Consider the following 12,395-nt stretch of genomic DNA (forward strand, 5'->3'; position numbering starts at 1 on the left):
CCTGTTTGCAGGACCAGGCTTTCCCACTGAACCCCCATCCAGTGGTGAAGGAGTTTGATTGACAAAACTGCTGTTCCTGGCTCCCTCCTCTTCTGGCCCAGAGACAGGGGGGGTGGATGGGGCTTTCCTCTATTTGCTTGCTCTAACACCACCTCCTGTGCAATGGAAGCAGGGGATACTCATCCTGCTGTCCTTGCCTAGGGAAAGTGTGGGCAAAATCTGGCCTGGAAACACCATTTGCCAATTTTTTTTGCTCCTGTTTTAAGTCCAGATCCAGACCTCTTGGTAGAGGCACAAGGAAGTTTCTGCACTTAGATAATGTTGTTGGTTTGACACTAATGAGCTGCCACGACCAAGGGCTACCCCCTGCTGCCAGGGGAGCAGGGATGTACTGAGGGGTATCTCAGTGCTTCATGTGCAAGAGATGCTTCCTAGCTGGAGAAGACAACCAAAGGCAGCCCAAAGGCCCCTTCCACCCCTGCAGGGTGGAAAACAGCAAATACTGGGGCTCTGAAATAGCTGTTTGAAACCAAAAGGCACTCAGGTGACATCTGCAGAGGAAAGAAGATCACAGATTGATTCCCATGCTGAGTTGGTCACTGAGACCTCAGGAGTGGTCATCTTGCTGCAGTGCAGAGCCCAGATCTGCCTGTCCCACTGCTTGGGGACAGCAGTGCTGAGCACTGGGAATGGGTCCCAGCCTCCAGCCCCATCTGGGCAGGTTTCCTTTCTCGAGGGAGGCAGGAACAGAGCTAACACCCCGTGCTCAGGGTGGAGGGACCAAGTGGGAGGACTGATAGCTCTCTTTCATCTCCGTCTTTAACTTTTCAGGAAAACCCAAGTTATAAAGGAGACGTGGCTGAGCCCAAAGCAGCGCCCACGGTGAGCTGTGTGCAGCCTCGCTAGCAGAAACGCTGCCGCTGCCTGACATCACGCCGTCTCTTAGACTCTGCCTGAAAGCACGGAAATGCCCCCAAAACTGAGCCTGCTGCGGGGCCAGTGCCCGCGCTGTGCCACCAGGTCCTGCGTGGTGCTGAGGCTGCAGCCAGAGCCTGCGCCGCTGTCCAGCCGAGCATCCCACTCCCCAGGATAGCATCCCTGTGTCCCGTTAGTGAGAGGACCCTGCTGAAATCCATCCCAGCCCATGCTGGATCCGCAGCCCATGGGGAAGTGCTGGTAGAAGAGAGATTTGGGCTTTCAGGGTTTATTTTCTCTCTGCTGACGGAGAGGCTTGGACAAGGGGTGGCCTCGTAGCTCAGGTGCATCCTGCCATGCTTCTGCTCTCATAGCCCCTCCGTGCTGCGAGGCTCAGCCCAGCGTCCAAGCCAGCGCTTCTGCTCTGAGCGTGTGCCCTGTGCTGTGCGTGTCCTGTGCTGTGTGTGCACCGGGGCTGTGCTCGCACCGTGCTCAGAGCTGCTTTCCCGGTGCAGGGGGGCAGTGGCCGGGCCAGCCGCAGGAACACGGGCGAGAAGATCAAATACCGGCTGGTGGCCGTGCCCCATGGCAACGACATCGCCTCCCTCTTCGAGCTGGACCCTACCACGCTGCAGAAGACGGACTCCTTTGTCCCGAGGTAAGCAAGCCTGTTCTTATGGGGTCTTTGCTGGGTGCTGGTGTCTGTGTGGGGATCACTCACCAGGACACTGTGCTCTTCACAGGAACTCCTACGTGAGGCTGCGCCACCTCTGCACCAACACCTGGATCCAGAGCACCAACGTGCCCATTGACATCGATGAGGAGAGGCCCATTCGCCTCATGGTATGGCCTGGCTCCCTTCTCCCTGTGACCCAATAGCTCTTGGCATGCTCCTTCCCACACAGGCTTTACCTAGGGACTGAAATACCCTCATGATCCAAGGGGATGGCTGGACACCAGCCTAGCATCCATCCCAGTATCTCAGAGCCCAGCCCAGTCCTTCCAATGGGGACAAGCGGGGTCATTGTCTTCACCCGGGTTGGTGGCAGATGGTGGGGATGTGCCTGGCATTGCCCTGTCTGGGTGACGCTGCTTCCCTGTTGCTTCCCAGCTGGGCACATGCCCCACCAAAGAAGACAAAGAAGCTTTTGCCATCGTCTCTGTGCCGGTGTCTGAGATCCGGGACCTGGACTTTGCCAATGATGCCAGCTCGATGCTGGCCAATGTGGTGGAGAAGATGAACGAGGGTTTTCTCAGCCAGAACGACCGGAGGTAAGAAGCCATTTCCCTGGGAGATGGGGTCCATGCTGGGCTCCTCCAAGGGCTCTCCAGCATCGCTGCAGGATGCGGCCTCTGCCTGGGTCTTGGTGCCAGCGCTGTCTTGCTTTCCTGCCCACAACCTGAATCCACGCCTGCTTCTCCCAGGAGCCTGGCAAGGAAACCAGATAACGGCGCAGCCCTGCTCAGCCCCTCCTTTGCCGCTAGGAAAACATCCGAGGGGCTGAGAGCTGGCCCCACGATAGGGGCCGTGGGTTACTCACAGCGTTATTTATAGGTGGGTGGGTTCTCGGTGCTTCCTGAGCAAGCACACATCCCTCATGGGACAGAGGGAGCCGCTTCCGCCCTGCCAGCCCGCCCCCGTGGGTCCCACAGGGGTGACTAAGGGGGCAGAGGCGTTACATGCAAAATCCCTGGCAAGAATCAACAGCTCAGGCCCTGGCATTTACCCTGGCACATCTTAGTTTCCGTAGGAACCATAGGGGCTGTAACCCTCTTGTTGCAGGGCACCATTAACCTCTACCAGGGAGGGGAGGACCAGCTCTTTGGTCCTCCAAAATGCACTGGCATTGTTGGAGGGACCCAAGTGTGGCTGCGGCCCCCTCAGCCCCTCTGCACCGTGTCCGTGTGCAGGTTCGTGATCCAGCTGCTGGAGGACTTGGTGTTTTTCGTCAGCGACGTCCCCAACAATGGCCAGAACGTGTTGGACATCGTGGTGACCAAACCCAACCGGGAGCGGCAGAAGCTGATGCGGGAGCAGAACATCCTGAAGCAGGTGAGCGGTCCTGGGGTCCTTCATCTGAGCAAGGTTGGGTCCTGTGGAGATGCCCAGGGCCATGTTGGAGGCCAGGGCTTTGGAAAACCCCATGGAGGAGGTCTCCAGCTCGTGCCTCAGTGGTGTCCAGCCATGCATGGGGTGATGGTGTGGAGGGGACACAGCTCTCATCATCTCTGCTTTTGGGCAGATCTTTGGGATCCTGAAAGCCCCCTTCAAGGACAAGGGTGGGGAAGGGCCCCTGGTGCGGCTGGAAGAGCTGTCGGACCAGAAGAATGCTCCCTACCAGTACATGTTCCGGCTGTGCTACCGCGTGCTCCGGCATTCCCAGGAGGACTATCGCAAGAACCAGGTTCATCATGGGGAATGATGGGGGAAGACCCCAGGGGCTGCAGAGGTCTTGGTGGTGGGGCATGGGGACGTTGCCATGCTCCAACGCTGAGCCCCATGCACTCACCACCTCTCTGCCTGCTCCAGGAGCACATTGCCAAGCAGTTTGGCATGATGCAGTCCCAGATCGGCTACGACATCCTCGCTGAGGACACCATCACAGCCCTGCTGCACAACAACCGCAAGCTGCTGGAGAAGCACATCACCAAGACGGAGGTGGAGACCTTTGTCAGCCTGGTGCGCAAGAACCGTGAGCCACGGTGCGTGTCCTAAAGGGCTTTGTGCTGTGTGATGGGTGGGATGTGCCTTGGCCAGAGATGGAGGGAGCCCCCAGGGACCCCCTTTCACATCGAGCCTTCTGCTGTGCAGGTTTCTGGACTACCTCTCAGACCTGTGTGTGTCCAACCACATCGCCATCCCCGTCACCCAGGAGCTGATCTGCAAGTGCGTGCTGGACTCAAAGAACAGCGACATCCTCATCAAGACAGAGTGAGTAGCCAAGGGCAGAGGTTTCTCACATTCGGGGTCTGGTGCCTGGCCCTGGCTTGCACCAGTGCCATGGTAAAACCCCATCACTTCCTTTCCATGGAAGCATCTCTAGTTTTACCTCTTTTCTGTCCCAGACTGAGGCCAGTGAAGGAGATGTCCCAGACCCACGAGTACCTGAGCATCGAGTACTCGGAGGAGGAGGTCTGGCTCACGTGGACAGACAAGAATAATGATCACCATGAGAAAAGCATCCGGCAACTGGCACAGGAGGCCCGGGCTGGCAATGCCCATGATGAGAACGTCCTCAGCTACTACAGGTGATGATCCCGTGGCATCTTCTCTCCATGTGAGGGTGCAAGGCTTGCATGGCCTCACACCCTCTCCCCCTCATACCCGCACAGGTACCAGCTGAAGCTCTTTGCCCGCATGTGCCTGGATCGCCAGTACTTGGCCATCAAGGAGATCTCCCAGCAGCTGGGTGTGGACCTGATCTTCCTCTGCATGGCAGATGAGATGCTGCCCTTCGATCTCCGGGCATCCTTCTGCCACCTCATGTTGCACGTGCATGTGGACAGGGACCCCCAGGAGCTGGTGATGCCCGTGAAGTTTGCACGACTCTGGACAGAGATCCCCACAGCCATCACCATCAAAGAGTGAGACACGAGTGGGGCTCACAGCGGCTTTGAGGGGCAGGGCAGAGGCCATCCGGTGTAGGGACTGGCTTGGCTTTAGCAAGGACTGGGAGGAGGGCATTTGTGGGGTGGCTTTGGTAGATCTCAGCCCTCAGAAGGAAGTGGGCTCCATCACAGTCAGGAGCATCACCTCTGGCTGTGATGGCTCAGCAGCTGCCTGCACAGTGTTCCTTCCAGGCAGGCTGTAAGGATCTCACCCAGCTTATCCCCATCATCTCCATTCACAGCTACGACTCAAACCTCAACGTCTCACGTGATGACAAGAAGAACAAGTTTGCCAGCACCATGGAGTTTGTGGAGGACTACCTCAACAACGTGGTGAGCGAGGCCGTGCCCTTCGCCAACGAGGAGAAGAACAAGCTCACCTTCGAGGTGCGAGTCCTGACAGCGTCACTGGCACGTTGCAGGATGCAGCAGGGTTTGGCTATGACTGCCTCTTGACGGGGTGGCCATGCTGGGTTTGTGTCTTCTGCTCAGCCCCAAGCACGGCGAGGGCTGGAGTTGCCTTGTCCTTCCCCAGGTCGTCAGCCTTGCCCACAACCTCATCTACTTCGGCTTCTACAGCTTCAGTGAGCTGCTGCGCCTGACGCGGACGCTGCTGGGCATCATCGACTGTGTCCAAAACCCCCAGCTGATGATGCAGGCGGTCTACAATGACGAGGTGACGGGTGAGTCCCTGCTCCATAACCAGCCATGGTCCTGCAGGAAGGTGTTTTCCATGGCCTGCCCAGTGCTTTCCAGTTTTGGCTGCCACGCTTTGCTGACACGAAGCTCTGGCTGGGTCTGACCTGGGAGACAGGAGGTTTTGAGCCCTTGGCCAGTCCCTCCTACTCATTCTCTGATTAACATCTACAGCATTTTCCAGTCTAAATGGGTCCCTTTGTTGGGCCTCTTTCACCTCCCTTTCCATCTGCATTAACTCTGCCCATTGTGGCTGCCTCTGCAGGGAAGAATGTGCGGAGGTCGATCCAGGGTGTTGGGCAGATGATGTCCACCATGGTGCTGAGCAGAAAACAGTCCATCTTCAGCCCTCCAAGCCTCAGTGCTGGGTCTGCCCCAGAGCAAGTGGACAGAGGGAGGAGCATTGAGAACGAGAACATTGTGGTGATGGAGACCAAGCTGAAGATCCTGGAGATCTTGCAGGTTGGAGCCGGTGGGGAGGGAGAAGCATTGTGGACCTGAGGGATGGGGTGGTGTGGGGAAGACATGGTTTTCTGATGCAGAGGACAGCTCGCATATGAGCAGGGCACTCACTTTTGCTTTCATCATCTCCTTTGCTGCTGCCAGTTCATCCTGAATGTGCGGCTGGACTACAGGATTTCCTACCTGCTCTCTGTCTTCAAGAAGGAGTTTGTGGAGGTCTACCCCATGCAGGACAGCGCAGCCGACGGGACAGCTCCAGCCTTTGACTCCACAAGTAACTCTTCCACTTTGCTCCCGATGCACCTTCAGCTCTGCAAACCCCTCGGGCTTGGGGGATGCAGGCGGTGGAGGTGATGGCTCCAGCAGCTCTTCACCCACCGCTGCAGATGGGATGAGGTGTCCTGTGTCCTTTATGGATGCTCAGAGCAGGGCCCAGGGAGCTGGGTTGGTTCCTGCAGAACTCTGCCATTGCACAGGGATCCTGTTGGCCACCCCTTTCACCTCCCTTTCCTCTCCCTTCAGCCGCAGCCATGAACCTGGAGCGGATCGGCGAGCACGCAGAAGCCATGTTCGGTGTGGGGTGAGTCCCTGCCCCTCCGGTGCATAGTTAGCCTGGCCATAGGGCTCTTCCTCTCCTGTCCATACTGCCGAGGCTGAAGGCTGCAAGTGATGAGGAAGATGAGGCTCTAAAGGCTCACGCAGCTCTGCCCATCAGCCCTGAGGGGTGACTGAGTGCTTGCGAGCTCCCATGTGGCTGCTAACACCAAGCACTCTCGTCCTGGCTTCAGGAAGACAAGCAGCATGTTAGAGGTGGATGACGAGGGAGGGAGGATGTTTCTGCGGGTGCTGATCCACCTGACGATGCACGACTACCCACCGCTCATCTCCGGCTCCCTGCAGCTCCTCTTCAAGCACTTCAGCCAGAGGCAGGAGGTCTTGCACACCTTCAAACAGGTAACCCTCATGGGATGCTGCTCTGGAGCACCACTAAGGCCACGCGTGGGTGCAGGACACGGGATGGGTCCTGGCCCCTTTCCTTGGGAGAGGAGGGGAATGGAGTTCATGCCCTGGGAATGTCGCCGCAGGTTCAGCTCCTGATCTCAGCCCAGGATGTTGAGAACTACAAAGTGATCAAGTCAGAGCTGGACAAACTCCGTACGATGGTGGAGAAATCGGAGCTCTGGGTGGACAAGAAGGGCAGCAGCAAAGGGGACAGCACAGTGGAGGGGAACAAGAAGGAGAAGAAGGAGGTGAGAGCCCTGAGCCAGACCCTGGGAACTGGAGGGGAGAGGATTGGGAGGCAGAGGTGCTGCTTGCATCAGCCCACCACCTAACAAACACCTCTATGGGCTGTGCACTCCTTTCCCTGGAAGAGGAGGGTCACTTACAGTCCTCTAGGGCATAGCTTTGCCCCAGGCTTTGAAGAGGTGCAGTGGGACCCTGATGCTGTTTCTGTCCCCTTGCAGCTTGCTGCTGATGAAGAGGTCATTGCTCCGGGGGAGAAGAGCAGTGAGAACTATCAGATAGTCAAAGGGGTGAGTGAGACCAAGGCATGTCCCCAGGGCTGTCCTAGAGGCACGGCCAGTGGCATCTGTATGGGCTGGCACAAATGCATGGACACAAAAGGAAGGGGATTTCGAAGCTCAGTGCTGGTGGCCATCCAAATGGGCTCTCAGGCTCAATTCCCCTCTGCCTTGGTCTTTCTCTCCTCAGATCCTGGAGCGGCTGAATAAGATGTGCGGGGTCGGAGAGCAAGTGCGCAAGAAGCAGCAGCGCCTTCTGAAGAACATGGATGCCCACAAAGTGATGCTGGATCTGCTGCAGATCCCTTATGAGAAGGTGGGTGGGGGCACAAGCTGGCTGGTCCTGAAGTGCCCAGGACAAGGGGTTGTGTCCTGCTGGTCAGCCTGATGCTGCTCTCCATCCTTCAACAACTCTGGCTACGTCTCTTCTCTGCCCTTCCTCAGGGTGATGCCAAGATGATGGAGATCCTGAAGTTCACCCACCAGTTCCTGCAGAAGTTTTGTGCTGGCAATCAGGAAAACCAGGCCCTGCTGCACAAACACCTCAACCTGTTCCTGACCCCAGGGGTAAGGAGAGGGTCCAAAGGGGGATCGCAGGCAGCAAATTCAGCATCGCTCCTGGGGCTGGGAGCACGAGATACCAAAGCCAAGAGGAGATGCGGGGAGAAGATGGAAGCTGTTCCTCACAACCCCTTGTCCTCCCTCTGCTCCCTTGTCCCACAGCTCCTGGAGGCTGAGACGATGCAGCACATCTTCCTCAACAACTACCAGCTCTGCTCGGAGATCAACGAGACGGTGCCGCAGCACTTCATCCACTGCGTGGCCACGCACGGCCGCCACGTGCAGTACCTCGACTTCCTGCACACCATCATCAAGGCTGAGGGCAAGTACGTCAAGAAGTGCCAGGACATGATCATGACAGAGGTGAGGACCTCTCCCCCCCAGCCTGTGGGGCATCAGCATGGGGTGTAGCAGGGTCTGGGTGCTGGGAGGTGCACGGTTGGCTTCTTCATGGAGTAGGAAACATCTCCAGGAGCTTAATGCAAGGTCCAAGAACCCGTAACCAGTTTGGAGTCTCAGAAGCTGTGATTTTGGGTTTCACTGCAAATGCCTGCTTTTCCTTATAAATGCAGCTATCCTTTTGCCCTTCCCCACTGCTGCTTCTCATCACCCTGTTTTCTGCCTCGTGAGGTTTCTGATCCTCCTTCTCTGGAGTGGTGACCACTGACCCTTCCCTGCAGCTCACCAACGCTGGGGACGATGTGGTGGTTTTCTACAACGACAAGGCTTCGCTGGCTACCCTGCTGGAGATGATGACAGCAGCCAGGGACGGGGTGGAGGAGAACAGCCCGCTCATGTACCACATCTCACTGGTGGACCTGCTGGCTGCCTGCGCCGAGGGCAAGAACGTCTACACAGAGATCAAGTGCACGTCCCTGCTGCCCTTGGAGGATGTGGTGCGGGTGGTGACACACGAGGACTGCATCACGGAGGTACAGGGTGCCCAGCGAGGAGGTGCCAGTGGCTTTGCACTGGTTGGCTTCTCCTGATGGTGGCCCTGCTCCCTCCCTCCTCGCAGGTGAAGATGGCCTATGTGAACTTCGTCAATCACTGCTATGTGGACACGGAGGTGGAGATGAAGGAGATCTACACCAGCAACCACATCTGGACTCTCTTTGAGAACTTCACCCTGGACATGGCCCGGGTGCGTGGGGAGCGTTGGGTGGGGGGGACACAGTGGCTGCTGTATTGGATGGATGAGGAGAGGTTGATGTTTCTGGGTCATGGGCACCATGGGGACTTGTGCAGCTGGCACATGAAGGGTTGGGGAGCAGTCAGGGCTCTCTGGTATGGACCCAGGAGCTGTGTCATCAGCCACATCCATCAGCAAGGTCCCAGCAGTGCTGTATGCCAGCAGCACCCAGCCAGGACACTTTGCTCACGCTGGTGCCATCATCGTCCTCCCTTCTCACAGATGTGCAAGAAGCGAGAGAAACGCCTGCCAGACCCTACCCTGGAGAAGTACGTGCTGACGGTGGTGCTGGACACCATCAACGCGTTCTTCAGCTCCCCCTTCTCGGAGAACAGCACCTCATTGCAGGTAATAAGGTTCTGCATGGGTAGGACATGGCTGTGGGAGGAAAGCAGCTCATTGAGCCCCATGAAAGAGGGTCTGGACACTCATTGCACTGATAGATACCTGCCTGCTCTCTTCTTCAGACCCACCAGACCATTGTGGTGCAGCTTCTCCAGTCCACCATGAGGCTGCTGGAGTGCCCCTGGCTGCAGCAGCAGCACAAGAGCTCGGTGGAGGCCTGCATCCGTACACTGGCCATGGTCGGTAAGGAGCCAGAGCGGTCCCGTGTTCCCCATCCACTGACCGGGAGGATGCAGCACCCTTGGCTGCCTCCGCTCCAGCAGCGAGCAGGAGCCATCATCCCTCCCGTGGGTCTTGGCAGGGACACCAGCGGGAGGCTGCCAGCCGGGAATGGGGAGATTTGGCTCCAGGAATGTGCTACATCTCCAGGCAGGAGCAGGGTGGCTTGGGGATAGCTGGAGCCTGGGCTTGGCTGGGAGATCCCTGCTGATGAAGGGCCTGGAAATAAACCCAGCATTTATGGTTTTCCTCACCAGGACTTTGCCCTCAGCCTGACTCAGGAGCAGGGTTGTCAGCACTGAGTCACCCTGTGGAAAGGATTGCTCGTGATTAGCGCTGGGTGGGGATTTCCCTTTGTAATGTGAGGCAGGGCACTTACAACATCTCCATGCTGGGCTTTCCCAACCAAAAAGTGGCGGTGGTGCCTCTTTCCATCCTGCATCTGACTGGGGGCCTGTGGGCAATGTGGTGCTGCAGTGGGGAGGGATGGATGGAAATACCCCACCCCTCGCTAGGCTGGAGGAGTTTACTCTTGTATTGAACCCAAATCTCTGCTGCAAGCGAAGAGCTGCTGAAGGGCTGTCTGGCCGAAGCCAGTGTGTGAGGGCGAGATGGGTCATGGGTATCTCCAACCCTGGCTCTGTCTCCTGCAGCCAAGAGCCGCTCCATCGCGCTGCCCATGGACCTGGATGCCCACGTCAGCTCCCTGCTCAACAGCAGCTCCACCAGCACCGTGCAGAGGAACACGTCCAGCTACAAGGCAGCCACACGGACCTTCCCCCGCGTCTCCACCACCCCCAACCAGTGGGACTACAAGAACATCATAGAGAAGCTGCAGGTATGGGACTGCAGGAGGGGGTCGCATGGGTCAGTGCATGGTGCTGGCGTTGCAGGGGTCCCTCTCCCATGCTCGTGTCTCCTAGGCACGCATCGGCCCTAAAGGTGTGTGCTGTGACTTGTAGGACATCATCAACGCGCTGGAGGATCGCTTGAAGCCGCTGGTGGAGGCTGAGCTCTCTGTGCTGGTGGATGTGCTCCACCGGCCAGAGCTGCTTTTCATGGAGGGGACGGAGGCGTTTCAGCGGTGCGAGAGCGGAGGGTTCCTGTCCAAGTGAGGATGCTTTGGAATTGCTGGGGGCACTGGGAAGGGCTGGCGACCTTCGTCCTTTGGGGGGGTGTCCATCCCGGTGTGTGCCTGCAGCCTGGAGGGGTGGTGGGGGCCCCTTTGTCCTTCTCAGCTGTGTGATGGTGGCTCTGTTGTGCCAGGCTGGTGCAGCACACCAAGGACCTCATGGAGACGGAGGAGAAGCTGTGTATCAAGGTGCTGAGGACGCTGCAGCAGATGCTGGTGAAGAGGAACAAGTACGGCGAGAGGGTGAGCACCGTGGTCCCGTGGCACGTCTTCAGCCCCGCTCCTTGTCACCAGGGTGCTCAGCCACCTCCTGCTCTGGTGCTGGCCCTGCTGCTGGGACACTCAGGATGTGCATTTATCTTGGCAGGGCAACCTGCTGCGGAAAATGCTGCTTAACAACTACCTGCAGAACAAGAAATCCAGCTCCAAAGGGGAAATCATGGATGCTGCTGGGGGAGGTGAGTGCTCCTCTCCTGTGCATTCCCTGTCTCTCTGTGCTGCTCACACACACCTCGAATCCCCAGCTCCCGAGCCAGGATGGGACCAGGTCTGTAGCTGGTTGCCATGCCTCCCCCTCCGTGGGAGTAAAAGATGATGAAGGGATGGGGCTGCGATGCCCCTGGCAGTGATTTAGCTGTGCTTGTTCTCCTGCGCTTCCACAGCATCACATCCATCCGTGTCCTCTCGTGCAGGAGGAGACCAGGACTGGTCCGCTATTGCTGCCGTCCAGTGCCGGCTGGACCGAGAAGGGGCCACCAAGTTGGTGGCTGACCTCATCATGAACACCAAGAACGAGAAGATCTTCCAGGAGAGCATCCTGCTTGCCATCCGGCTGCTGGACGGAGGCAACACCGAGATCCAGGTACTGAGCCCTGGGTGGCGCGGTGGGTACCGGTCCCAGCGCTGAGCAGCATGGATTGATGTGGGAGCGTCGCAGCGCCGGGAGATGTGAGCAGGGGGCAGTCACAGCTCTGTGTTGGCCCCTGTGCTTTGCATGTGTTTGGTGGCAGAGGAGGCACTGCGGAGATGTGCCTGGTTTCAAGTTTTGCGGCTCCGTGACTGGATGGAGAGAAGGGGCAGGTTGCTGCGGAGTGTTTCTGGAGCGGTGCTGATGCCCTCTGCCGGGTACTGCTGCAATGGCTCCGGGCTGCAGCTCTGGGTGATAACTTGTGGGTTGTTCTGAACCCTTTATCACAGGGAAGCGGAGAAATTGGACATGCAGAAAAGCAGTGGGGTTCCAGTGCTGGAGCTGCTGTGATTGCTGCTTGCTCTGTCCATAGGGTATAAGGGGAGCACAGCAGCAGGGAACCATCACAATCCAAGAGGACTGTGATGCCCAGGGCTGTTGCATGGAAATAAACCTTATCTCGGATGAGGTCTTCAGTGCTGGAGGCCACCAAAGCAGAGGGGCAGGCAGGGGCAGTTTGGAGCCCATGATGGAGACGTGAATGAGTGTCCTCTCTCCTCCAGAAATCCTTTTACAACCTCATGACCAGTGACAAGAAATCTGAGAAGTTCTTCAAGGTGTTGCATGACCGGATGAAGAAGGCGCAGCAGGAGACCAAGTCTACGGTGTCTGTGAACATGAGTGACATCGGGAACAAGCCCCGCGAGGACAAAGATGAGCCTGACCCTGGCACCAAAGGTATGGATGGGGCCACGTCCCCTTGTAGAGCCAGTG

The 12,395-nt window shown here is 57.8% G+C and overlaps 1 protein-coding gene across 2 annotated transcripts in view; it reads left to right on the plus strand.

Moving 5' to 3' along the window:
• Window positions 1–12,395, plus strand: part of ITPR3 (inositol 1,4,5-trisphosphate receptor type 3) — a 36,737-nt gene that overhangs the window by 14,013 nt on the left and 10,329 nt on the right. For both annotated transcript variants that reach the window (XR_013958355.1, XM_080633052.1), the window contains exons 10-40: window positions 832–882; window positions 1,431–1,573; window positions 1,659–1,758; window positions 2,027–2,187; window positions 2,827–2,968; window positions 3,159–3,320; window positions 3,446–3,618; window positions 3,728–3,847; window positions 3,982–4,164; window positions 4,249–4,500; window positions 4,767–4,911; window positions 5,060–5,207; window positions 5,486–5,682; window positions 5,827–5,956; window positions 6,205–6,262; window positions 6,471–6,636; window positions 6,768–6,932; window positions 7,149–7,217; window positions 7,396–7,521; window positions 7,650–7,772; window positions 7,929–8,129; window positions 8,447–8,698; window positions 8,785–8,910; window positions 9,181–9,306; window positions 9,426–9,546; window positions 10,236–10,420; window positions 10,545–10,693; window positions 10,849–10,957; window positions 11,082–11,172; window positions 11,407–11,576; window positions 12,185–12,359. Coding sequence is in view for 1 of the 2 variants with exons in the window: in XM_080633052.1 (XP_080489178.1) it covers window positions 832–882; window positions 1,431–1,573; window positions 1,659–1,758; window positions 2,027–2,187; window positions 2,827–2,968; window positions 3,159–3,320; window positions 3,446–3,618; window positions 3,728–3,847; window positions 3,982–4,164; window positions 4,249–4,500; window positions 4,767–4,911; window positions 5,060–5,207; window positions 5,486–5,682; window positions 5,827–5,956; window positions 6,205–6,262; window positions 6,471–6,636; window positions 6,768–6,932; window positions 7,149–7,217; window positions 7,396–7,521; window positions 7,650–7,772; window positions 7,929–8,129; window positions 8,447–8,698; window positions 8,785–8,910; window positions 9,181–9,306; window positions 9,426–9,546; window positions 10,236–10,420; window positions 10,545–10,693; window positions 10,849–10,957; window positions 11,082–11,172; window positions 11,407–11,576; window positions 12,185–12,359 (4,519 nt within the window). In the remaining variant the exon portion in view is untranslated. The remainder of the gene's footprint in view (window positions 1–831; window positions 883–1,430; window positions 1,574–1,658; window positions 1,759–2,026; window positions 2,188–2,826; window positions 2,969–3,158; window positions 3,321–3,445; window positions 3,619–3,727; window positions 3,848–3,981; window positions 4,165–4,248; window positions 4,501–4,766; window positions 4,912–5,059; window positions 5,208–5,485; window positions 5,683–5,826; window positions 5,957–6,204; window positions 6,263–6,470; window positions 6,637–6,767; window positions 6,933–7,148; window positions 7,218–7,395; window positions 7,522–7,649; window positions 7,773–7,928; window positions 8,130–8,446; window positions 8,699–8,784; window positions 8,911–9,180; window positions 9,307–9,425; window positions 9,547–10,235; window positions 10,421–10,544; window positions 10,694–10,848; window positions 10,958–11,081; window positions 11,173–11,406; window positions 11,577–12,184; window positions 12,360–12,395) is intronic.

The sequence above is a fragment of the Psittacula echo genome (genome assembly GCF_963264785.1).
Source record: "Psittacula echo genome assembly, chromosome: 22".
Lineage (NCBI taxonomy): Eukaryota > Metazoa > Chordata > Aves > Psittaciformes > Psittacidae > Psittacula > Psittacula echo.